A 26,800-nucleotide genomic window follows, 5' to 3' on the forward strand; every position below is an offset into this window, starting at 1 on the left:
AGACAAATAATTAGTCCTTTTTGGAAGACAGCTAAGAAATGATGGCACTTGTTGGGCAGTGATGTTGTTTCTTTATTTAACTTCCTGGAAAAAATTGGCTATACAGAGACAATAAAAGTGTGTTGGAAAAAAATAATACAGAAGATTTCGACAATAATGGAAGGAAACCAAACATTTGTTTTATAACCCTGAAACACAAATGGAGCTGTGGGTAATAAACAAAGACAGTGTTTCCATCCCAAAGAATAATGGAATCGTCTGTATCTAGTTCAAAATCATATCAGGACAAAATTGTTTTGACCGAGATGGGATTGAGCAACAATAGGGCCATACTTTCCCCCAAAGTAAACTCAGACAACAACTCTGATCATTTGTGTATTATATATTCATTTATGGGCCTGCCATATTTACAACATTATTACAACAACGATGTCTATTGGACATTTACAATATGGAACTTAGTTTATACATTTACACAAAGGAACTTAATAGACGTATACAATGCACCGAGTCACTACAAGGATACAGGCATCCTTCCTAACTCAGTTGCCGGAGAGGAAGGAAACCGCTCAGAGATTAAACAGCAACAGAGTTTAATGGCTGTGATAGGAGAAAACTGAGGATGGATCAACAACATTGTAGTTACTCCACAAACCTAGCCTAAAAGACACAGTGAAAAGAATGAAGTCTGTACAAAATAAAAAATATTCCAAAACATGCATCTTGTTTGCAATAAGGCACTAAAGTAAAAGTGCAAAAAATGTGGCAAAGAAATTAACTTTATGCTAAGAGCTAAGCACAATCCTAGAGGAAAACCTGGTTCAGAGACAAATTTCCCTTTCAGCAGGACAATAACCTAAAAACACAAGACCAACTGGAGTTGCCTATTTACAGATTTTACTTAAATCGTCTTGAATCGGCAAGACCTTGAAAATGGCTGTCTAGCAATGATCAACAACCAGTTTGATAGAGCTTGAAGACGTTTTTAAAGAATATTGTCCAATTATTGTATAATCCATGTATGCAAAGCTCTTAGAGACTTACCAAGAAAGACTTACAGCTGTAATCACTGCCAAAGGTGATTCTAACATGAAATGACTCAGAAGTGTGAATACTTACGTAAATTTCATATTTTCAATACATTTGCTATCATTTCTAAAAACATGTTTTCACTTTGCCATTATGGGGTATTGTGTGTAGATGGGTGAGAAAAAATATATATAACACATTTTGAATTCAGGCTGTAACACAACAAAATGTGGAATAAGTCAAGGGGTGTGAATACTTTCTGAAGGCACTGTACTTATACAACAATCCTCTATCATAGCCATAATATCTGGTATTATTGATATTTTTCTGTGTAGCTAAAACCAACTGGAATCCAATCCTGCACATCTGGTATTGTCATCACAGTCTGCAGCCTTCATGGAGAGGGGGGAGAGGAGAAGAAAAAGACTTGAACAGCTTTGTCTCTTCTGTCACCTCTCCCCCTGTCCATACCTCCATACCTCTCTCCCCCCCCCCCCCCCCCTCTCTCCTCTCTGTGTTTCTTCTCTCCACAGCAGAGGGAGTACAGAGAGGTCCTGTCCAGCAGCTGCTAGGCCCTCTAGCCAGGCCGAGCCGGACTAACGCCCACAGGAGAGGAATGAGAGAAGCTGTTGTTCGCTCTGCATGAAAAATTAACCCGGCCTAGAGAGCCCACCAGACACTTTACTAGACAGACTATACACACTGCAGAGCAGACACCTCCAAGACCTAAGCCCAGCAGATCCAGTCATATATGATAGTAACAAGTGATATTCCATCTGTGATGTCTACCTTAACAGCAAAATATTTATCTTGGATTTTGGTTGGGAGAATAAGGTCATGGTTAATCGTCTTCAGGTGGAAAATAAGGTCAAGGACCTGTGAATCTCAGCGTGAAGCCAATGTTGGTTGATCAGATTATGTTAAAAAATGAGAACAATAACGGCAATTGAAGAAAATTCTGATTTTATTTCATGTCTAGGGTATGATTATATCCATCAATGTCCAAGCACCCTTTATTCTGGGGCCTGGGGGACTAACTGCTCTCATCAGGCAAACCTCCACACCAGGCGAGACTGGTTCCCACAGGAGTGTCTCTTCCTGTCTCAGTCTGGATCCTGACAAAGATGAGACAGACAGAACCCTGCAAGAGTGCAGCGCATGGGATAGAGCACACCTGTGTGAGTACAGACAGCCTGGTCTGGTCCTGCATGTTCTGGACCCACATACTCAACATCAATATCCTACTATCCTCACCATCCAGACCTAGTTACAGCCAGGAGAACCAAGTAAAAATCATAATAAACGACAACAAAAACACAAAACTATCATATAAATAAATACTCAAAAACCACAGAGGACAGTTTCTGTGTACCTCACCAGCTTGACATCAGATAGGTTTCTATAAAACTGACTAATCTAGAATGTTTTCCCAGGCTAGCATGTTAGGAAATAATGATTTGATAAACGTGTAATCAAAGTAACAGAAGGAAAACATCTCAGTTCTAGAAAGGATGTATTGCCAATGATGGTCAACATACTGTACAAGGTGTCTTTGCCACCCGTTTCTGCTGCTACCTCAACTTTCTGACTGGAAATGCTAGGCCTTTGTCTTTCACTCCCACATGCACCTGTTTAAAGAGAGCACAGACACACCAGGCCACAACTTTTACAGCTATAAGCTATTAACCTACTTGTTCATATATACATCCTGTTAACCTGTATCTTTCCTATCAAATTTGGATATATATATTTTTGCTGTCAATTTTTACAAATGTCAATTTTTATTCATTTATTGAAAGCAGTAACTACCAGTAACTACCCTCTAGGACCAAGAAAATGTATTCAAAATAACTTCTGAAGTTTTATAATTGTGTGTTCGTTAATGGGGACATATGGTAATTTTTCAGAAAAGTCTCTGTTTTTGGAGATAAGAGGTTTTCATCAGACAGTGACGATATGGTATAATCATCTTATCTTGTGGAAGGTTCAACTATGTATGATGGGTAACTGTAATAAACCATTCCTGAATCCATTTGCTAAAACACAAATGTTACTCAAAGCCATTTGGCGTCATGGGGCAGTCAGTCAGTCTTGAAAAGGCATTTGTAATAAGTTTCAGCATGAGCCATAGTTTCAATTAAGTCCTTTGAGTGGAGGAAGACGAATAAGCCACCCGCACACATGCTTCGCGGCCAAATTAGATGCCAGAGAAAATGAAAAAGAGCTGATAGCCCACTGTGCCTTTGACACACACACTGCCCTTTCTCTCTCTCCTACAGTATATCATGTAGATACCAGGGGAAGGCTGTCAAAGTGAGTCAAGGGGCTCTGTGGGCCCTGGTCAAAAGCAGTGCACTATAAAGGGGATAGGGTGCCATTTGGAAGCAGGCTGAATGAATACGCTGACTGGGTTATATAGTGGTACTGCTGCGAAAGGCCTCAGAGAGAGTAGATTAAGTTCAGGTTGCTGAATTTACTGGGTTCTTATAGTAATACTAGGAAAGTCCTCAAGAGCCGATGACGACGGTTTAGGTTACTGAATTTACACAGGGTAGAAACCACAGGCATTCACATTTTTACACATCAAACTAGGAGTTTAGAGAGAGAGAGAGGGACATGACAAGAAAGAGGAGAGAAACAGAGAGAGAGAGAGAGAGAGAGATCAGGAATGGGGGAGGCACTGACACTGAAAGATAAAAATGCACTCTGACTCAGATGAGTATAACTCCTTATTACTCCACTTAACCTATCTGACGATGTGGGAGTTGAGAAGCACGGACAGCCAGTAACAGAACTGATGTACCTTTCAATCTCCACCAGTCTCTATGCTGCCCCTTACAATACCTACTGAAGTCTGCAGTTCTTGTTATGCCTCTTTTGTGAATTACAGTTGAGTTTTTAAATCAGGTGGTCAAAGTATTAGCAGTCTACTCAGAAGCTGTATATGTGAACTAAAATAGAATAGATTCTGTTGTAAAGGCTCATTGAGTGCTTTGATTATTACACTGATGTTGAAGGCTTGAGAACGAGGAACGTGGATATACAGTATCGGGATCGCTCTCAAAAGGGTTAATAGAGTCAGGAAGCGTATAGAAACTCAAAACGATAGTTAAATCTCAGAGACTGTAGAAATACTCTCCAAGCCAACCGACTTAAAACGTATTTAAACACCCTGGAGGTGTTCCAAATAACACCCTATTCCCTAGTCCTATAGGCCCAGGTCAAAATAGTGTACTATATAGGGAATATAATGCCATTTAAGGATGCAGCCACTGATTAGATTCCAAGAAATGCACTCTGTTGCTACAACATGCTGCTGGTGACATTCCAAGACTTGGGTACAGGATGTGATGTCATACCATGTGCCCGTTAGGAACATATCTGATTTTCCCACAAAGCCAATTTCGATAAGAAACAAAAAGACCCTTCCCCAACGCACTACACACACACACACACACACAACATGTGCACGCATAAACACACTCACACACTCAGAGACAGACACAAGTGCACGTGTCTTATTTCCAGCATCCCTCAGCAGTAGACTATTGTATATTTTTTCAGAGGGAGATACTTTTACACAGTTTTAATTCTTACACAGTGTTTTTCACAAATTAGATGACGCTGGCTGTGCACTGCCTATATCAGAATACATCCTGTATCCTGTACACATTCCCAAATAAAGACAAATGGATTTGAAAACATGTTTGTTCAATTACACAAAGACATCATAAGGCAGGATTGATTACAGGAAAATACATGTAATAGACAGGGGATTGGTGGGGCCACTATGTCAATATGTGTAGTTCTATCCATTAAACCTGTGGTATCTCAGTTCCCATATGGACCAAGGTATTATCTCAATCCTCCAATCATTGGTCCTTGTCTCCTAGCAAAGATTCTCAGGGTCCGTAGAACACGCAAACCAGTTTAGGGAGAGCAATATTCTGCCCTGTCATGTTTTTCTAAGGGGCTTTAGTTTGGAACTACACAATCACTAGGCCCGCAGCGCTGGCACTAACAGTAACTCACTCAGCGCTGAGTTAGCCAGAGGGCACAAATACAGGAAGCAAATAAAGCCTTTCATAAGGATAGTACTAGCTTTATTCATTCTGTCTGCTAGCTATGAAATATGGATTCATCATGAACCAATATGAGCCTGTAAAATGTGGAAGCACGGGAGGCAGGACGTTGGTAGGAAGGGGAGACATGGGAGAGGACGGGAAGAAGAGGTGGGGGAGAAGAGCGGTTGACAGGGGAGGACGGGGGGAGGAGGTGGGATATGGGGGCTGCACTGCAGTCAGTCAGGAAAGTCATAAAACTTTTCCATCAAAGTGTGAAATCTGAGATCAAAAGTCCCACAAACCTGCCCACGGTCCAGCATCACACAAACAATCCCTTATTTGATGAATCAATCTGATCTGACAAATTGTATTCGCTACTGCCAAGCTTGATTGCATGACTGAATAACTTGATCGCATGACGGAATAACATTTACATAAGGGGAAAAAAACAGTAATAGGGAGAAAAATATTTAAATGAATCTTCGTGCCATCTCCAAGTGTGTTACCAGGTGTGGATACTAGTCATAAATCCTACATCTGTGTCCATAAAAAGTACAGTGACAATTGAGCTATTGACCTAGGACTGAAACCGTCACTCCAAATCAGGACCCATCTTTCTATCAAGTGATAATAAACAGACAGGCCCAGTCTAGGAATGGCTTCCTGTTTTGATTTTATACACAGGCATACCAGTTGCAGAAACTTTATGTACTGAGATGGATTAATTCAAAAGTATTCACACCCCTTGGATTTCTTCACATAGTTTTTTTTACAAAGTGCGATTAAAATGGTTTTAACTGTAATTTCTGGTCAACAATCTACACAAAATACTCTGTAGGGTCAAAGTGGAAGAAATACACTTTTTAAAGAAGATTTAATCAAAAATAAAATAAATAAAATATAGTTGTTGCGTAAGTATTCAGCTCCCTGAGTCAATACATGTTAGAAACACATTTGGCAGCAATTACAGCTGTGAGTCTTGTTGGGTAAGTCTCTAAGAGCTTTGCACACCTGGATTATGTAATACTATTCTATTATTCTTTTTAAAATTCTTCAAGCTCTGTCAAAATGTTGAGGATCATGGCATACATCAATGTTCAAGTGTTGCCATAGTCTTGCCATAGTATTTCAAGCAGATTTAAGTCAAAACTGTAACTTGGCCACTTAGGAACATTCACGGTCTTCTTAGTAAGCAACTCCACTGTAGATTTGGCCTTGTGTTGTAGGTTATTGTCCTGCAGAAAAGTGAATTCCTCTCCCAGTGTCTGGTGTAAAGCATGTTTTGCTCTCGGATTTTGCCTGCGCTTTGCCCTATCCCGTTTCTTTTTAATCCTGAAAAACTTCTACCTCAGTACATCTACATCAGTATTTGCATACCTATACCATGATGCAGCCATCACCACGCTTGACAATAAGGAGGCAGTTACTCAGTGATGTGTTGTGTTGGATTTACCTCAATCATAGGGATTTGCATTTAGGCCAAAAAGTGTTTTCCTTTGCTATGCTTTTTTGCAGTATTACTTTAGTGCCTTGTTGCATACAAGTTTTGGAATATTTTTTATTTTGTATATTTGTGTTCTTTTTACTCTGTCCTTTAGGTCATTGTTGTGGAGTCACTACAATGTTGTTGATCCATCCTCAGTTCACTCCCATCACAGCCATTGAACTCTGTAGCTGTTTTAAAATCACCAATGGCCTCATGGTAACTGTATATATGAGGTGTCTCGGTGGTTTAATACATCATTCACAGCATAATTATGAACTGGACCATGCTTAAAGAGATATTCAATGTCTGATTTGTTATTGTTACCCATCGAAAAACTCCCTGGTTTTTGTAGTTGAATCTGTGCTTGAAATTCAACACTTCACTGAGGAACCTTACAGATGTTGCATTTATGGGGGACAGAGGAAGAGTTAGTCATTTAAAAATCATGTCAACCACTATTATTTTACACAGAGTAAGTGAACATAATTTATGTGATTTGTTAAGCCAAATTGTATTCCTGAACTAATTTAGCCTTGCCTAAACAAATGGGTTGAATACTTATGCAACGACTATATTTGAGTTATATTTGTTTTTATTAATACAATTGTTTTAATGGTTCTTCCACTTTGACATTACACACTATTTCATGGGTATTGTTGACAAAAAATGACAATTAAATCCATTTTAATCCCACAATAAAATGTGATGAAATCCAATGGGTCGGAAAACTTTTGCAAGGCATTGTATGGACTCATGGGTGTAGAGACTAGAAAGAGTTCTCCCAAGTCATGCTATTCTTTAGTGGAGGGTTAAGTATGTGCTAACAAAAATTACTATGATGAATTGTTTTAGAAAGAAAAATGTTTCCGTTGGCACCTTTATATAACTGGATATTCAAGAATGAGGGTGACATAAACATAAATCTAAAATATTTGTAAATTAATAAATGCCCGGCCACGTCAATGACCTTTAACCCATCACTCACAGGCGCCAAATAGACCCCAGGCCCTTTCATCCAGTCTTGTCAGCGTTCTCAGGAGCAACCACCTACCCCTGTCCTCTTAGCCTCCCACCCATCTCAGGCCTCTTTTCAGGGTCTCGGGCCCAGTGTGAGTCAGACTTCGACACACACACATAGGCCTCGCAGCCAGGGTCTCAGGCCCAGTGTGAGTCAGACTTCGACACACACACATAGGCCTCGCAGCCAGGGTCTCAGGCCCAGTGTGAGTCAGACTTCGACACACACACATAGGCCTCGCAGCCAGGGTCTCAGGCCCAGTGTGAGTCAGACTTCGACACACACACATAGGCCTCGCAGCCAGGGTCTCAGGCCCAGTGTGAGTCAGACTTCGACACACACACATAGGCCTCGCAGCCAGGGTCTCAGGCCCAGTGTGAGTCAGACTTCGACACACACACATAGGCCTCGCAGCCAGGGTCTCAGGCCCAGTGTGAGTCAGACTTCGACACACACACATAGGCCTCGCAGCCAGGGTCTCAGGCCCAGTGTGAGTCAGACTTCGACACACACACATAGGCCTCGCAGCCAGGGTCTCAGGCCCAGTGTGAGTCAGACTTCGACACACACACATAGGCCTCGCAGCCAGGGTCTCAGGCCCAGTGTGAGTCAGACTTCGACACACACACATAGGCCTCGCAGCCAGGGTCTCAGGCCCAGTGTGAGTCAGACTTCGACACACACACATAGGCCTCGCAGCCAGGGTCTCAGGCCCAGTGTGAGTCAGACTTCGACACCCACACATAGGCCTCGCAGCCAGGGTCTCAGGCCCAGTGTGAGTCAGACTTAGACACCCACACATAGGCCTCGCAGCCAGGGTCTCAGGCCCAGTGAAGGTCTTGAGTGCCACTTGTCCTGCTCGTTCCTGACACCATTTATTTTCTGAATGACCCACCCACCCAGCCTGTTTTCATCTTGATCCTTTGTATTGTTCATATTAGTAATGACTTTACAACAATAGAAAGGCTGAAAAGCCAGTCTAGTTAAACCACCAATGTGAAGTTTCCTCCCACCTCACTTGAAGTATTAAAGAACACTTCTTGAGACTCTAAGTCCTATACAGATCCTGTGAAGGTTACATCAGCAGCTAGAGGTTGTAGACGCTGGGGACAGGAATACACTTTTAATGACATAACTACTGAAGCTAGCTGTTTATTAGTGCATTTTGGGCCGTATATCAGAAGAAAATGACTTAAAATATATAGGATTACTATATTGTATGTTCTCTGGATGCCATGGCGATAGCAGGACAGTTTTTAGGGATTATCTCCAAAACAAACACTATATATACAAAATTATGTGGACACCCTTTCAAATTAGTGAAATCGGCTATTTCAGCCACACCCGTACTATATATCACTGTGCTCAAATGTCCGGGAAATTAAAAATGCTGCCGGTTAAATGTCCGGCGCCACATTTTCCTAACGGAAACCCTGACAGACATGTACACACAATAAATAAATGTGGTGTGGGATATCTACTGAATAAACATACCCCTGCTTGTTTGTTCTTTACCATGAACAGCAGGAAGGGATTGAGTATCAGGGTAAACAGAGGGCAGCCCCTATACAGCTTTACGGCTTAAATATACTGACTCATATACCACTATTGATCCAGCCACAGCACATAAATATCTAGGTCATGGTTCTACAGAAAATAATGAAACCAACTGTAATCTTCCAATGGAGATATAGCCTGAAAAAAGTGAAGTCAACAGAATAATATTTGGGGTCACTACAACATGAAAAGGTGGATTTATGTTCCACGGGAGCAAAGAGGAATAAAGACTTAAAATATATAGGATTACTATACTGTATGTTCTCTGGATGCCATGGCAATAGCAGGACAGTTTTGAGGGATTATCTCCAAAACAAACACTATATATACAAAAGTATGTGGACACCCTTTCAAATTAGTGAATTCGGCTATTTCAGCCACACCCGTTGCTGACAGGTGTAGGAAATCGAGCACACAGCCATGCAATCGTTGACAAACATTGGCAGTAGAATGGCCCGTACTCAAGAGCTCAGTGACTTTCAACATGGCACCGTCATAGGATGCCACCTTTCCAACAAGTCAGTTCGGAAAACGTCAACCCTGCTAGAGCTGTCCCGGTCAACTGTAAGTGCTGTTATTGTGAAGTGGAAACGTCTATAAGCAACAACGGCTCAGCCGCGAAGTGATAGGCCACACAAGCTCACAGAACAGGACCACTGAGTGCTGAAGCGCGTAGTGCGTAAAAATCATCTGTCCTCGATTGCAACACTCACTAACTAGTTCCAAACTGCCTCTGGAAGCAACTTTAGCACAAGAACTGTTTGGCGGGAGCTTCATGAAATGGGTTTCCATGGCCGAGCAGACACAAGCCTAAGATCACCATGCGCACTGCCAAGCGTCTACTAGAGTGGTGTAAAACTCGCCGCCATTGGACTCTGGAACAATGGAAACACTTTCACTATTTGGCAGCCAGACAGATGAATCTGAGTTTGGCGACTGCCAAACACTACCTGCCCCAATGCTTAGTGCCAACTGTAAAGTTTGGTGGATGAGGAATAATGGTGTGGGGCTGTTTTGTTATGGTGTAGCTAGGCCCCTTAGGTCCAGTGAATGGAAATCTTAACGCTACTTTGTGGCAACAGTTTGGGGAAGGCCGTTTCCTGTTTCAGCATGACAATGCCCCAGCGCACAAAGTGAGGTCCATACAGATATGTTTTTTCGAGATCGGTGTGGAAGAACTTGACTGGCCTGCCCAGAGCCCTGACCTCAACCCCATCAAACACCTTTGGGATGAATTGGAACACCGACTGTGAGCCAGGTCTAATCTCCCAACATCAGTGCATGACCTGACTAACACTCGTGGCTGAATGGAAGCAAGTCACCGCAGCAATGTTGCAACATCTAGTGGAAAGCCTTCCCAGAAGAGTGGAGGCTGTTATAGCAGCAAAGGGGGGACCAACTCCATATTAATGCCCATGATTTTGGAATGAGTAGTTCGACGAGCTGGTGTCCCCATGTAATGTATCAATCACCCTGTGGCGCAAGCCGCCTTGTTATTATGTTATATACATGTACATCATTATGACTGATGGGTTAGGAGAAGCAGCTGGTTGCCGGCGAGGCCAGTATGAATAGAGAACAAAGGCAGGTCTTTACATTTTAATGGCGCCTGAGAGGCAACTAGAGAGGGCAACTACTTTTACACACACAAACACATATATACTGTACACACACACACACAGCTACTTTCACATAGACCCAAATGAGGAGACCACATTCCAGTGGACCTCCTCGTCTCGTGCGCCGAGAAGAATGACATAACGTCAAATGTCTTGCCGCTTTGCCCCCACACGTATTAACACACGCAAATGACCCTGTGAGGGGAGGGCCCCTGGCCTTCGACAAGACGCTGGCTAGTTAATAAAGAGACCGAGTACAAAGGGGATCAAATATGCTGCTGGTGAATAAAGTCCTCTGTTTAAGGAAGACTTCAGATCAGCCTCCACTAGAACCCCATGAGAGAGGAACTACACATCTGACTAACTGCCACTAAGCAGAGCTCGCCCACCAGCTCAAGAAATGTATTGTTATTTATACAGTAGAACAATTGAAATATAGTATATTTAAATTGTTGTAATAGTTCATCAAACAGTGTGGACAACAGGTAATTTTGTCAACTAAATGGAAGATACCATGACATGAAATTAATAAAAAGTTTAGTACGCATGTGTTTTAACACAAGAGTGTTTCTCCCACGTACACAAAAGAAAAGCACCTTCCAACTCACACATAACAGTGCATCACATTGTGGAGGGGAAACCCTTGTGGTAAATGTGATGAGTCCCTTAATCCTCTACACAGCAGCAATGACGCAAACCACAACCAACAACAGTACTCTCTCTCCCTTCGTTAGCCAAGTCCCAACTTCCAGAGCTGAGACCCAAGGTGAAAAAACAAGTGTGAAAATATCAATATGTGACTGTGCGTGTGATCTAAGGCAAATGATATCTGTAATTTAGTGTTCGTACTGAGGAGGGCCTGTTACTTTGGAAGAATACTTTGCTGATATTTTCCAAAAAAAACTTTCCGACGGTGGGGCTTAGCCCACGTGGCCTGTCAGCACAACTTATCTGAGGCGAATTGAGGGGGGAAAGGTGGGTCCCAGACTGGGGAGAGTAGGGCGGTGAGATGAGAGACACCACCTGGAAGCCTTCAGCTAGCTAACTCACTCACAGCCCAGCTCCTACTTAAGATGAGGGAGGGAGAGGAAGGGAAGCTTATAGATTGTTAACTGCAGAGAAAGAAAGTGACACGTCATGTGTGGTGGTGATGATAATGAACCTGATAATGTACTTCAAAATAAGAGGATATCAAGTAACTCATATTCCTTCCTGAAAACATGTGGGGACAGAGATCAGGGCTTTTAGCTAAACCTGCAGTGAATAAAGGACTCAACTCAAACCCACTCGTTAGTAAGAAGAAGAGTGCCTAGTTCTGGCAACCTACCATGAAAGAGGCAAAAAACAGAGACATGCCCTACTACTCTGTCTACCTTCTTCCAATACCAGGACAAGAGAGAGTTAAACTCTAGTAATATTTGTTCCTTTCTCTTTCTTCAGTGAAGTCACACTGCACATAACTCCTTTACTGTTCCAGGACCTCTATACCAGGCGGTGTCAGGCCCTAAAAATGGTCAAAGACTCCAGCCACCCTAGTCATACACTGTTCTCTCTGCTACGGTACCGGAGTGCCAAGTCTAGGTCCAAAAGGCTTCTTAACAGCTTCCACCCCCAAGCTATAAGACTCCTGAACAGCTAACCTGTCACGGCCGTCGAAAGAACTGGACCAAAGCGCAGCGTGGTGAGCGTACATATTCATTTTTATTAGAATGACGCTGACGAAACAATAAACAATACAAAAACGACCGTGAAGCTTAAGGGCTATAGTCCCACACTGAAAGGAGGGAAAAGGGCTACCTAAGTATGGTTCCCAATCAGAGACAACGATAGATAGCTGTCCCTGATTGAGAACTATACCCGGCCAAAACATAGAAATACAAAATCATAGAAAACAAAAACATAGAATGCCCACCCCAAATCACACCCTGACCAAACCAAATAGAGACATAAAAAGGCTCTCTAAGGTCAGGGCGTGACATAATCAAATGGCTACCCAGACTATTTGCATTGTCCCCCCCTCTTTCACGCTGCTGCTACTCATTGTTTATTATCTATGCATAGTCACTTTAACCCTACCTACATTTACATATTACCTCAATTACCTCGACTAAACTGTGCCCCTGCACATTGACTCTGTACCAGTACCCCCTGTATATAGCCACACTACTGTTATTTTACTGCTGCTCATTAATTATTTGTTATTTGTTCCTTTTATTTTTTACTTATAACACTTATTTTTCTTAAAACTGCATTGTTGGTTAAGGGCTTGTAAGTAATCAATAAGGGATGATTGCTTTCACCTGGTCAGTCTATATAATTAAAAGAGCAGGTGTTCTTAATGTTTTGTAGACTCAGTGTACATCCACTGATGTTCATCACTAATATCAATAATAAATCTACACTTCATTACAAAATAATTTTCTCAAGCTGAGAGAAAGCCTATGTCTTTCCCTCCTCCCTCCCTTATTGGCAGTGTTGTTGAGATAAAGGCTTAACCGCGGGGACGGGCACAGGTCTGTAAGTAGAGATGCTGAAGGCAAGCAGGGCTCCCATTGCTATGTAAACATCCCTACCACTCTCTAGCCTACAGCAACACACACAGTCATATGTGCATCCCAAATGGCATGCTATTCCTTACATAGTGCATTACTTTTAACCCTATGGTCAAAAGCAGTGCACTATATAGTCATAGTCTCTGTACCGCTCTGACTGGCTGCTCCGACTGTTAGCATGAATCACACTCCAACATCTGGTTTAACATGCTGGGAGGGACCTCTCTCTCTTCGGTTTTGTTCAGTGTGTGTGTGTGAAGTGTGTGCGTGCGTGCGTGTGTGCGCGTGTGTGCGCGTGTGCGTGTGTGTGTGCGCGGAGTGTGTTGATTTGGACTGGACTCCTCTTCCCCCTCCTCCCCCATTCTCCCCTCAGTTTACAGCGGGTTGCACAATCCATTTTGGCAGTCCCCTCGTCATGCTGCAGGCCTTAACAGCAGCATTGTGGATATACAGTAGATGGTGATTTACAGGCCATCCTTTGTTCAACTATGGGGAAAAGAGCTAAAACTGCTTCCCTGAGGTGTGTATCTGATAGCCAAGCATGGAGCTGGAAATAAAATAAAAGAGCTAAGACAGTTATATATTAAAATGTGGTACACTGTGAGCACATTAAATGAAAGCGGTAGATTGGTATCAAAGTGAAGGTTATAGGACTATGAAGATTAATACCATATTTATTGCACTCGAGCCTTGTTTACATTGGCAGTTTGAAGTGACTCAAATCCTATTCTTTTGCATGTCTGATTTAAATCTGATCTTTTTTATGCAGTCTGAACAGTCAAAAAGCACATAGAATTGGATATTTCAAGCCACATCTCAAACCACCTTCGTTAGTTGCTTGAAACCAGATACATATCTGATTCCTGGCCATGCGACAGTAAAACTGATATATTTTCCCTCAAGTGGTTTTGAGACTGTTATTTGGCTTGTTGCTTGCTAGCTACTATCTTTACAGTTTGACAAGAACATGTGGTAGCTAACTATCTTGTTAATTGCTTATAAAGAAATGAGTGAATGTGCTAGAAAGCTAAACAGCTGCCTAGCTAGTTAGTTGAATGCTGTGGCTAGCCAAAATGGACTTGTTTCGAAAAATGGATCATCCTATCCTTTGAGGCTTTAAAAGTCTTCTTACACTAGGATTTTGAAGATGCAAAGCAACTGGGAAACATCCATGGCAGGCATTGTTGCCACCTTAGCTTGCTACATAACTTCTGAGTGATAGGAAGCACGAGCACCACCACCAATCAGCCTACACCACTGAGCACACACCCGTTGATACTATGACAACTAGAGTAGCCATTTGGTCATTTGTAACTTTCTCTTTGGACAGTCAGTATTCCAAAACGGATTTGAAAAAAAAAACTGGTTTGAGCATTAAGGCCTGCAGTGTGAATCAGGCTTTGGAGTCATGGAATTCAGTAAATGATGACTCAGACCAGGGTGACTGACTTAGTTTGTCACGTTACCGTTGTCTTTTATAGCTGTTAAAACTTGATATGAGTGAATTCTCAGGCCCATCTATGTGTCTGTCATCATTTAAAGTCCCTACATGTACATACAGTATCACCATGCCTTCCAATTGAAACTCAGAGACTACCCCCTTCTCTCGGCTATGTGTCACTCATCAGAAAGGGCCGCCTATGAGATAATAACATGTGAACGGCTCGAGGAGCCACGAGCCGTGCATTGTGCCTGCAGTATAACAAGCATCCTGCCTGAGCTGTTTTTGGCAAGTGCATCAAATTAATATCCGGCTTCACATTTATTTCACAGTGAAACCTGAGGTTGTCACAACCAGTTCATAATATATCCTTCAGAAAATAAAGAGTTTTGTCAAGGTGAGGAGAGGCACGCGTGAAAAGAAAAGGTAGCAGGGTAAATGCACAAAAAGTATAAACAGTCCCAGGGAAAAGGGAGAGAGAATAAGAGAGAGAGGGATAGAAACAGAGAGAGAGGCAGCAGACAGAGAGAGAAGCAGAAACAGAAAGAGAAAGAGAGAGGCAGCAGAGAAGGACGGAGCATACAGAGAGATGGGAAGAGAGCCATCAAGGAACTTTGAGTAAAACTTCAGAGAGAATTATGGCTTGTATCCTGGATTGCATTACAATGAGAGAAGATTTATCACTGACCAATTTAAACATTACATAACTAAGAGCCCTCCTTACAAGTTTACAGGGCAGATGTGACTGTTTACTCAGACACCGTAGCTTGACTGAAAGAGAGGGAGCGAGATCGCTGGCCGTATTTGATGAGACTTCAGAAGGACTGAGAGAAGCTGGAAGGTGTAACAAAAACAAAGATGCAAAGTTCCCGTTCTCCTCTTATTTACCTCTTTTGTAATGTCATATGTTATCTTTGAATCTCTATTTGTTTCATAGTCTTTTCAGTGATCTTTCAGAGTCACCTTCAAGTTTTTTTGGCACACACTTCAGCACAAGGCTTGTCACATCTTAACACCACTTAATTGGTCGAATTACTGAGTAACATCTTTCATCAGTAGGATATTCACACTTACACGACTTCACAAATATTACTCATGTAACTAGGAAACACTACACCTTATGACGATGAAGACATAATCTAAGACTTACTATATACAATGTGCTGGTCATCTATTAGATAGTGTGGTATGTTTAAACACTAAGTCAATTTGGCAGGTGTTTGTGTGTGTATGCGGAGAGGTGGAGGTGTATTGGGACATGCAGCAATGCTGACAGCAGAGTGCATGTGGAAGAATTGGAAAATATAATGCGTGAGTTCCTTGTGTCAACATAGGAGAGATAGCATTTCCTCCACTCACAGCAGATCCAGCCTGGACTGCTGTAGCCTGGACTGCTATTTGTAGTATAGTCAACATCAAGTCTCTAGAGAGAGTGGTAACTGCCTACAAAGAATAGTGCAAAGACTGCAGCCAAAGCTGAGGTGGTAAAGATGATCATTATCAAAACGTTCCACTTCAGGCACTCACAATGAAATAATATTGAAAGAAGAATATTTTCTATGTTGGGTCACACTTCGGGATTAAGTCATTTACAGCAGGGTTCCCCAACTTCGGAATTTGGTCCACGGGTGGATTTATTTGGCCCCCCAAGTTTTCTGAGCAAAAAAATACAGTATATATTCTATATATCCTAAAGCATGTGAACACTCCTTCAAATTAGTGGATTTGGCTATTTTAGCCACACCCGTTGCTGACAGGTGTATAAAATCGAGCACAAAGCCATGCAATCTCCATAGACAAACGATGACAGTAGAATGGCCTTACTGAAGAGCTCAGAGATGTTCAACGTGGCACCGTCATAGGATGCCACTTTCCAACAAGTCAGTTTGTCAAATGTCTGCCCTGCTAGAGATGCCCCGGTCAACTTTAAGTGTTGTTATTATGAAGTGGAAACGTCTAGGAGGAACAACAGCTCAGCCGCGAAGTGATAGGCCACACAAGCTCATAGAGTGGGGCCGCCGAATGCTGAACCACGTAGCGTGAACATAGTCTGTCCTCGGTTGCAACACTCATTACCGAGTTCCAAACTGCCTCTGGAAGCAACTTCAGCACAATAACTGTTCGTCGGGAGCTTCACGAAATGGGTTTCCATGGCCAAGCAGCCGCACAAAAGCCTAAGATTACCATGCGCAATCCCTAACCTCAACCCCATCGAACACCTTTGGGATGAATTGGAATGCTGACTGCGGGCCAGCCTAACTGCCCAAAATCAGTGCCCGATCTCACATATGCTCTTGTGGCTGAATGGAAGCAAGTCCCCGCAGCAATGTTACAACATCTAGTGGAAAGCCTTCCCAGAAGAGTGGAGGCTGTTATAGCAGCAAAGGTGGGACCAACTCCATATTAATGCCCATGATTTTGGAATGAGATGTTCGACAAGCAGGTGTCCACATACTTTTGGTCATGTAGGCCGTCATTGTAAATAAGAATTTGTTCCTAACTGACTTGCCTAGTTAAATAAAGGTTAAATAAAATGTAGTGTATATAAATATACAGTATATATAGAGTATAAAAAATTGACCCACGGCTGAATCTACTGTAGTTGATGATCCCTGATTTACAGGATTCAAAGGTCTAGATAAACACTACATACAGTGACTTCGGAAAGAATTCAGACCCCTTGACCTTTTCCACATTTTGTTACGATACAGCCTTATTCTAAAATTGATTAAATAAAAATAAATTTCTCATCAATCTGCACACAATACCCCATAATGACAAAGTGAAAACATGTTTTTAGAAATGTATTACAATTAAAAACAGAAATACCTTATTTACATAACAATTCACACCCTTTGCTATGAGACTCGAAATTGAGCTCAGATGCATCCTGTTTTCATTGATCATCCTTGAGATGTTTTTACAACTTCATTGGAGTCCACCTGTGGTAAATTCAATTGATTGGATATGATTTGGAAAGGCACACACCTGTGTATATAAGGTCCCACAGTTGACAGAGCATGTCAGAGCAAAAACCAAGCCATTAAGTCGAAGGAAATGTCCGTAGAGCTCTGAGACAGGATTGTGTCGAGGCACAGATCTGGGGAAGGGTACCAGAACATTTCTGCAGTATTGAAGTTCCCCAAGAACACAATGGCCTCTATCATTCTTAAATGGAAGAAGTTTGGAACCTCCAAGACTCTTCCGTCATTGTAAATAATAATTTGTTCTTAACTGACTTGCCTAGTTAAACAAAGGTAAAAAAAATAATACTAATAACATTTAAAAAAAGACCTGGCCAAACTGAGCAATGGGGGGGGGGGCGGTTGTGTCTTGGTCAGGTGACAGAGCTCTAGAGTACCTCTGTGGAGATGGTTGTCCTTCTCACATCTCTACAGCACTCCACCAATCAGGCCTTTATGGTAAAGTGACCAGACGGAAGCCACACCTCAGTAAAAGGCACATGACAGGCCGCTTGGAGTTTGCTATAAAATCACCTAAAGACTCTCAGACCATGAAACACAAGATTCTCTGGTCTGATGAAACCAAGATTGAACTCTATGGCCTGAATGCCAAGCGTCACGTATGGAGGAAACCTGGTACCATCCCTACGGTGAAGCATGGTGGCAGCATCATGCTGTGGGGATGTTTTTCAGAGGCAGGGGCTGGGAGACTAGTCAGGATCGAGGGAATTATGAACGGAGCAAAGTACAGAGAGCAAAGTACAGAGAGATCCTTGATGAAAACCTGCTCAGGACCTCAGACTCCGGCGAAGGTTCACATTTCAACAGGACAGCAACCCTAAGCAAACAGCCAAGACAAAGCATGAGTGGCTTTGGGACAAGTCTCTGAATGTCCTTGAGTGGCCCAAACCAAAGCCCGGACTTGAACCCGATTGAACATCTCTGGAGAAACCTGAAAATAGCTGTGCAGCAACGCTCCCCATCCAACCTGACAGGGCTTGAGAAGATCTGCAGAGAAGAATGGGAGAAACTCCCCAAATACAGGTGTGCCAAGCTTGTAGCGTCAAACCCAAGAAGACTCGAGGCTGTAATCGCTGCCATAACCAATCAATAAGTAATATAATAATACTCGAAGGAAAGGTTTTCATCTTTAGCTCATTATCTGTGGATAATATACGATTAGAAAGATTCAAACATTTTGTAAAACATCACAGCACAATTGAAAAATATATGGCACATGGAAACCAAACAAGGAAAGTGGCTGAGGGTTGGGATTAAAGAGTTTGTTTGGTCATGTATTGTTGTTATATATAAAAGTATCATGTATGTCAAATATAAACTCAGCAACAACAAAAAATCGTCCTCTCACTGTCAACTGCGTTTATTTTCAGAAATCTTAACATGTGTAAATATTTGTATGAACATAACAAGATTCAACATCTGAGACATGAACTGAACAAGTTCCACAGACATGTGACTAACAGAAATGGAATAATGTGTCCCTGAACAAAGGGGGGGGGGGGGTCAAAATTAAAAGTAACAGTCAGTATCTGGTGTGGCCACCAGCTGCATTAAGTACTGCAGTGCATCTCCTCCTCATGGACTGCACCAGATTTGCCAGTTCTTTCTGTGAGATGTTACCCTACTCTTCCACCAAGGCACCTTCAAGTTCCCAGACATTTCTGGGGGGAATGGCCCTAGCTCTCACCCTCCAATCCAACAGGTCCCAGACGTGCTCAATGGGATTGAGATCCGGGCTCTTCGCTGGCCATGGCAGAACACTGACATTCCTGTCTTGCAGGAAATCACGCACAGAATGAGCAGTATGGCTGGTGGCATTGTCATGCTGGGGGGTCATGTCAGGATGAGCCGGGGGAGGAGGATGTCTTCCCTGTAACGCACAGCATTGAGATTACCTGCAATGACAACAAGCTCAGTCCGATGATGCTGTGTTACACCGCCCCAGACCATGGCGGACCATCCATCTCCAAATCGATCCCGTTCCAGAGTACAGGCCTCGGTGTAACGCTCATTCCTTAGACGATAAACATGAATCCGACCATCACCCTTGGTGAGACAAAACCGCAACTCAGTGAAGAGCACTTTTTGCCAGTTCTGTCTGGTCCAGCGACGGTGGGTTTGTGCCCATTGGCGACGTTGTTGACGGTGAGGTCTGGTGAGGAACTGCCTTACAACAGGCCTTCAAGCCCTCAGTCCAGCCTCTCTCAGCCTATTGCGGACAGTCTGAGCACTGATGGAGGGATTGTACGTTCCTGGTGTAACTCGAGCAGTTGTTGTTGCCATCCTGTACCTGTCCTGCAGGTGTGATGTTCGGATGTACCGATCCTGTGCGGGTGTTGTTACATGTGGTCTGCCACTGTGAGGACGATCAGATGGCCGTCCTGTCCCCCTGTAGCTGTCTTAGGCGTCTTACAGTACGGACATTGCAATTTATTTCCCTGGCCACATCTGCAGTCCTCATGCCTCCTTGCAGCATGCCTATGGCACGTTCACGCAGATGAGCAGGGACCCTGGGCATCTTAATTTTTGTGTTTTTCAGAGTCAGTAGAAAGGCCTCTTTAGTGTCCTAAGTTGTCATAACTGTGACCTTAATTGCCTACCGTCTGTAAGCTGTTAGTGTCTTAACGACCCTTCCACAAGTGCATGTTCATTAATTGTTTATGGTTCATTGAACAAGCATGGGAAACAGTGTTTAAACCCTTTACAATGAAGAGCTGTGAAATTATTTGGATTTTTTCGAATTATCTTTGAAAGACAGGGTCCTGAAAAAGAATAGTTTCTTTTTTTCAGAGTTTAAATGTTAAATGTATATGTCAAATGTATAGGTCAAATGTATGTAGCAAAAATATGTAGCAAAAAAGCTGTAAAAAAACTATGATATTAGTCCTCCGAAGAGGGGTTAAAAAAAAGTAATACATTATTATTTTTTTAAATATAAAAAAATTTGAACTAAAAATTAAAATAAAAACATAAAAAATATACACATTTTAAAAATGACTGAGTAAAGGGGCTGAATAGTTTTTTTATTTGTAATAGATTTGCTCAAAATTCTAAAAACCTGTTCTTGCATTGTCATTATGGTGTATTGTATGCAGATTGATGAGGGGGGAAAACAATTTAATCCATTTTAGAATAAGGCTGTAATGTAAAAAATTGTGGGAAAAGTCATGGGGTCTGAATACTTTCCGAATGCACTGTAAATGTGGTGGCAGGTAGCCTAGGGGTTAGAGCATTGGACTAGTAACCGAAAGGTTGCAAGATCGAATCCCCAAGCTGATAAAAATCTGTTGTTCTGCCCCTGAACAAGGCAGTTAACCCACTGGTCCTAGGCCGTCATTGAAAATAAGACTTTGTTCTTAACTGACTTGCTAGTTAAATAACGGTTTAAAAAAATGCATCGCAAATCATTTATCATTATCATGCTCCATAAAGGGTGATATAAAAGGGAACTACATCCATTTGCTTATGAATGACTTCTGAAGTCAGTGGAGTGACTTTAGCAGTCAGTGGAGAGAAACCTCACAGGAGCTCCTGCTGCAAAGAACAGGAGTAGAGAGAGAGAGTGAGACAGAGAAACATGGTGGCTAACCGTTTAGGGGTTATGAAGTTTATTTAAAGTGGTACCCAATGTTGAGAAGCAGACTGAGTCTTCAACATCTGAAAGCCTGCCACATAATCACAGTTTTCAGTGTTTGCGTGTTGTTGTTTTCTTCTCTCCTATCTCTGCAGTCTGCCTTACCAAGTAGCTGTAAATCACAGTGCTTTTGGCTTCGCCTGAATCTCATTCCAATCAATCTGGCAGATACGTGTGGAGGCATTATGGAGGCCTTCTAGACCTGCCTCAGCCCTGCCTCAGCCCTGTTTCAACCCTGCCTCAGCCCTGTTTCAACCCTGCCTCAACCCTGCCTCAACCCTGCCTCAACCCTGCCACAAACCTGCCTCTGTCTCAGAGCTCCAACAACCAATCTCTGCTCTGGGGAGGTCTGCCTGCTGGGAGAAACAAGGGAAATTCCTAGAGTGTGGGGCGATTTGTGATTGCCTGAAAAAACAGGCAACACCAGGCTCGCACTGACAAGGCCCGGAGTGCAAAGTGTGCTTCCAGTTCCAAAGAGTGATTCCACTGCTTGGCTGCCTTCCACAGTGAAGACTCAATATATGTATAAGAGCATACATTGACTACTCACTCTACTCACATAGAAAACATCTAGCACTAAATATACAGTTTCCATTTCCATGTTTTGCTACTCTATTACCAAAAGCCTTTATTCTTTGTATTAAAAAATATAGCCTATAATAATATATCATTCAAAAATCCCTATGTCTACAGATATATAAGCAGCCAAATATGACTTACCTGCAAGTGCTGAGCAGCAGAACGCCAGGAGAAACAGGGGTAAAATGGGTCTGTCTGGCATCATAATGCTGCAGTTATACTGTAGTAGAACTGGCCTACAGCTTATCCAGAAGAGGACAGGATGTATCCACTGGACGGCCTTCCTTCCTCCTGGTTCTTTACAAGGACAACCCTTCTTCCACCACACAGTCAGTCAGTGGAGAGAAACCTCACAGGAGCTCCTGCTGCAAAGAACAGGAGTAGAGAGAGAGTGAGACAGAGAAACATGGTGGCAAACCGTTTAGCATGGCCAAAGAGTAAGACAGAGTGTAAGTCCCAAATGGCACCCTATTCCCTGCATAGTGCACTATGTTTGACCTTAGCCCTATGGGCCCTGATCAAAAGTAGTACACTATATAGGGTGTCATTTGGGACGCAACAGTGGTAAGTACCAGAAGGGGCATTAGGATCTAGTTCCCTGTGGAACTGATGAGAAGAGACAGGAGAGAGGGGAGACAGCGCCTCAGAGACCAAGAGGATTAATCTCATAGGGCTAATTAGACATCATGTGAGTTTTTAGGATCCTTGTTCTTGGTACCCATACCGGCCACCCACCTACCCCACCACAGCCCACGCACGGTCAGTCAAAGAGGGGTATCTGAGGGTTGAGGTATGGCTGGGTGGCCAGTGGGTGTGAAAACACTGTTTTCTAAACATGTTATGGGGTGGGTGGAGTAATTCACCCAGTTTAATTGAGATCGTTGGGAAAGACTGGATCCTCCAGCAGGGTTCTGGTTAAGCTGCTTAGTGCGAGTGGGGTCGATTTTGCTGTTAATCAGCATGACCATAGCTGAACTTTTTAACTTGACCAGGCTATAGACCACACCCTGTTAGCCAACCTCCAAAACAGGGAATAGCACCATAAAACCCTTATGGTGTTAATTCATTCCATTCCCATTGCTTCCTCATCTTAACATAATAAAAGTAATTACTCCAAAATCAATGAATGGAATCTAACAATGGATCATATAATGTACTGATAAAACATAATATCATTAATTTAAAACTTTTATTTTATTTTTACCATTATGTTTAATTAAATGTTTATATATTTTAGTTATTTTTCAACCTTTTACAACTCAACGCTTTGATTTGTCAAAAAAGGTTATAACAACGCAACAACCCACGTCAAATTACTCTTTTAAAAAAGGCATTAGAATTTGCCTGGTGGTCAATTCTGTTTGAGCTTTAGCCAACTGCTCTCTGTGTCTGTTTGTTGGCATGCCAAAGATGTGCATGGCTTGACAACAAAATAAAAGTTGGCTACGGCACATACACTAGGGTACCAGGAGAGATGAAAAATATGCTTTGAATGGCATTTATCCGGGACATTTTTGAACATGGTGACAGGCTTTGTTGTTATTCAGTTATATTTTGGTGAAACTGTTTGTTTTTTCCATCAGATGATGGCCAGATTTTACTTTTTAGTTTTAAAGCTGCAATATGTAACTTTTTGAGTGACCCGACCAAATTCACATAGAAATGTAAATTATAGATGTGTCATTCTTATTGAAAGCAAGCCTAAGAAGCGGTAGGTCTGTTCTATGTGCACTATTGACGATGCTGGGCTAATTGTGCACCACCCTATTGGACTCCCAATCAAAGCCAGATATGATACAGCCTGGATTTGAAGCAGGTATGATATTGACAACTCTTACACTGAGATGCAGTGCCTTAGACCGCTGCGCCGCTCAGGAACCCAAATGTATGGCCTATCAGGAGATGACATGATGTGACTGTCAACATCAGAATTTTGTTAATTTTCATGTATGTTCCCCCTCAGACGTACCTGCCAGCCCACCTCAAAGCAACATGAGTTACAGAATCTATCTTATAGAATAATATCATATTTGGGCCAGTGGCCAGCATTGCTGCTCTATGATCAGCGCTCATGGACCATGGCAGCCGCCAGTTGATGACAAGACTGGTGTAAGAAGACATGCTGGTGATCTGGTGTGACTGACTGTCCAGTGATGAGCAGAGTGAGAGATGAGGTCATGGTACAGAAGGAGCATCTCTATCTTTTTCCTATTGCGCACCTCTTAACCTTTCCACTGCAACAGAGAGAATGCATGGGAGGAGAAATGCATGGGAGGAGAGATGTATGGACGGAGGCCAAAGTAGGGCTAAGGAAACCTTTTATTTATTTATTTTATTTCACCATTATTTAACCAGGTAGGCCAGTTGAGAACAAGTTCTCATTTACAACTGCGACCTGGCCAAGATAAAGCAAAGCAGTGCGACACAAACAACAACACAGAGTAACACATGGAATAAACAAACGTACAGTCAATAACACAATAGAAAAAAAGTATATATACAGTGTGTGCAAATGGAGTGAGGAGGTAGGCAATAAATAGGCCATAGTAGTGAAGTAATTACAATTTAAGAAATTAACACTGGAGTGATAGATGTGCAGATGATGATGTGCAAGTAGAAATACTGGTGTGCAAAAGAGCAAAAAAGTAAATAAAAACAATATGGGGATGAGGTAGGTAGATTGGATGGGCTATTTACAGATGGGCTGTGTACAGCTGCAGCGATCCGGTAGCTGCTCAGTTAGCTGATGTTTAAAGTTAGTGAGGGAGATATAAGTCTCCAACTTCAGCGATTTTTGCAATTCGTTCCAGCCATTGACAGCAGAGAACTGTAAGGAAAGGTGGCCAAAGGAGGTGTTGGCTTTGGGGATGACCAGTGAGATATACCTGCTGGAGCACGTGCTACGGGTGGGTGTTGTTATCGTGACCAGTGAGCTGAGATAAAGCGAAGCTTTACCTAGCAAAGACTTATAGACGACCTGGAGCCAGTGGGTCTGGCAACGAATATGTAGCGAGGGCCAGCCGACGACAGCATACAGGTCGCAGTGGTGGGTGGTATATGGGGCTTTGGTGACAAAACGGATGGCACTGTGATAGACTGCATCCAGTTTGCTGAGTAGAGTGTTGGAGGCTATTTTGTAAATGACATCGCCGAAGTCGAGAATCGGTAGGATCCTCGACCTAAGGTGCTTTGCAGTGCTCTGAAGCATGGAGTGGACAGAGGCCTGAGAGATGGAAGGAGAGCTAAGGTGCATCGACAGAGGAGGGCTAAGGTGCATCGACAGAGGAGGGCTAAGGTGCATCGACAGAGGAGGGCTAAGGTGCATCGACAGAGGAGGGCTAAGGTGCATCGACAGAGGAGGGCTAAGGTGCATCGACAGAGGGAGCCGAGGGCTGATGGGAACTGAGGAGGGCTAAGGTGCATCACTGAGCTCCACAGTGCAAACAGCTGCTGGAACAAAGGCCCTTTCAGACCCTGGCAGCTGTGTGGACTGGAAAGTCGTTTTGGATGATCACGACAAATATTACACTTCCAGCTCGTGGGGCTAGTGCCATCTCTTTTTGATTTGTTGGCACCTTTCCCAACGCCCCCCTTCCCCTTTCATAAGTGGAGGTAAACTCTGTCCCTCCATTCTCCACTATAGGCCAAATTCCATATCAAAGGGAAGCTAGATGACATGATATAATTCAGAGCGTTCAGGCCAGAGCTAAACTGTGATGCGACCACACAGAGTACAGAGTGGAAACCGGTTGTGGTCTTGAGCAAGAAGAGTGAAATGAGAGAAAGTGCTGAAGTGTTTTTGTTTCCTTCCGGAGTTTAGATTGATGGTTGTGACACAGTGGGTTCAGAAGCACTTTCATTAGGCCTAATTGTTTCCAGGATACAAAAAGAACTGGCCTAGCCTATCATGAAAGAGTCAAATCAACGAGTCTAAGGGTTATTGCATGGGTCTGGACTCTAGATTCAAACCAATGACTGTATACATTATGAATGGACAAAGCCTTCGATTACGTGACACCATGAATTCCTATGTTTATTTTATTTATTTAACAAGGCAAGTCAGTTAAGAACAAATTCTTATTTACAATGGCGGCCTACCAAAAGGCAAAATGCCTCCTGCGGGGACGGGGGCTGGGATTTAAAAAAATCTAAAATCAAATTTAAAAAATCTAGGACAAAACACATCACGACAAGAGAGACAACACAACACTAAATAAAGAGAGACCTAAGACAACAACATAGCATGGCAGCAACATGACAACACAACATGGTAGCAGCACAACATGGTAGCAGCACAAAACATGGTACAAACATTATTGGGCACAGACAACAGCACAAAGGGCAAGAAGGTAGATACAGCAATACATCACGCAAAGCAGCCACAACTGTCAGTAAGAGTGTCCATGATTGAGTCTTTCAATTAAGAAATTGAGATAAAAATGTCCAGTTGAGTGTTTGTTGCAGCTCGATCCAGTTGCTAGCTTCAGCAAACTGAAAAGACGAGCGACCCAGAGATGTGTGTGCTTTGGGGACTGGCAGATCTGGTGTTGTATGTGGAGGATGAGGGCTGCAGTAAGTATCTCAGATAGGGGGGAGTGAGGCCTAAGAGGGTTTTATAAATAAGCATCCACCAGTGGGTCTTGCCATGAGTATACAGAGATAGATAGTAAAAGGGGAGTATAGAGTGTAGTGACGTGTCCTATAAGGAGCATTGGTGGCAAATCTGAAGGCCGAATGGTAAAGAACATCTAGCCGCTCGAGAGCATCCTTACCTGCTGATCTATAAATTACGTCTCCGTAATCTAGCATGGGTAGGATGGTCATGTGAATCAGGGTT

At 42.7% G+C, this 26,800-nt stretch overlaps 1 protein-coding gene across 1 annotated transcript in view; it reads right to left on the reverse strand.

Moving 5' to 3' along the window:
• Nucleotides 1-26,800, reverse strand: part of LOC139541385 (transforming growth factor beta receptor type 3-like) — a 172,466-nt gene that overhangs the window by 140,560 nt on the left and 5,106 nt on the right. Inside the window, exon 2 of the mRNA XM_071345985.1 lies at nucleotides 22,105-22,328. Within this exon, the coding sequence (XP_071202086.1) occupies nucleotides 22,105-22,168 (64 nt within the window). The 5' untranslated portion in view covers nucleotides 22,169-22,328. The remainder of the gene's footprint in view (nucleotides 1-22,104; nucleotides 22,329-26,800) is intronic.

Source organism: Salvelinus alpinus, chromosome 16, assembly GCF_045679555.1.
Source record: "Salvelinus alpinus chromosome 16, SLU_Salpinus.1, whole genome shotgun sequence".
Taxonomy (NCBI): Eukaryota; Metazoa; Chordata; class Actinopteri; order Salmoniformes; family Salmonidae; genus Salvelinus; species Salvelinus alpinus.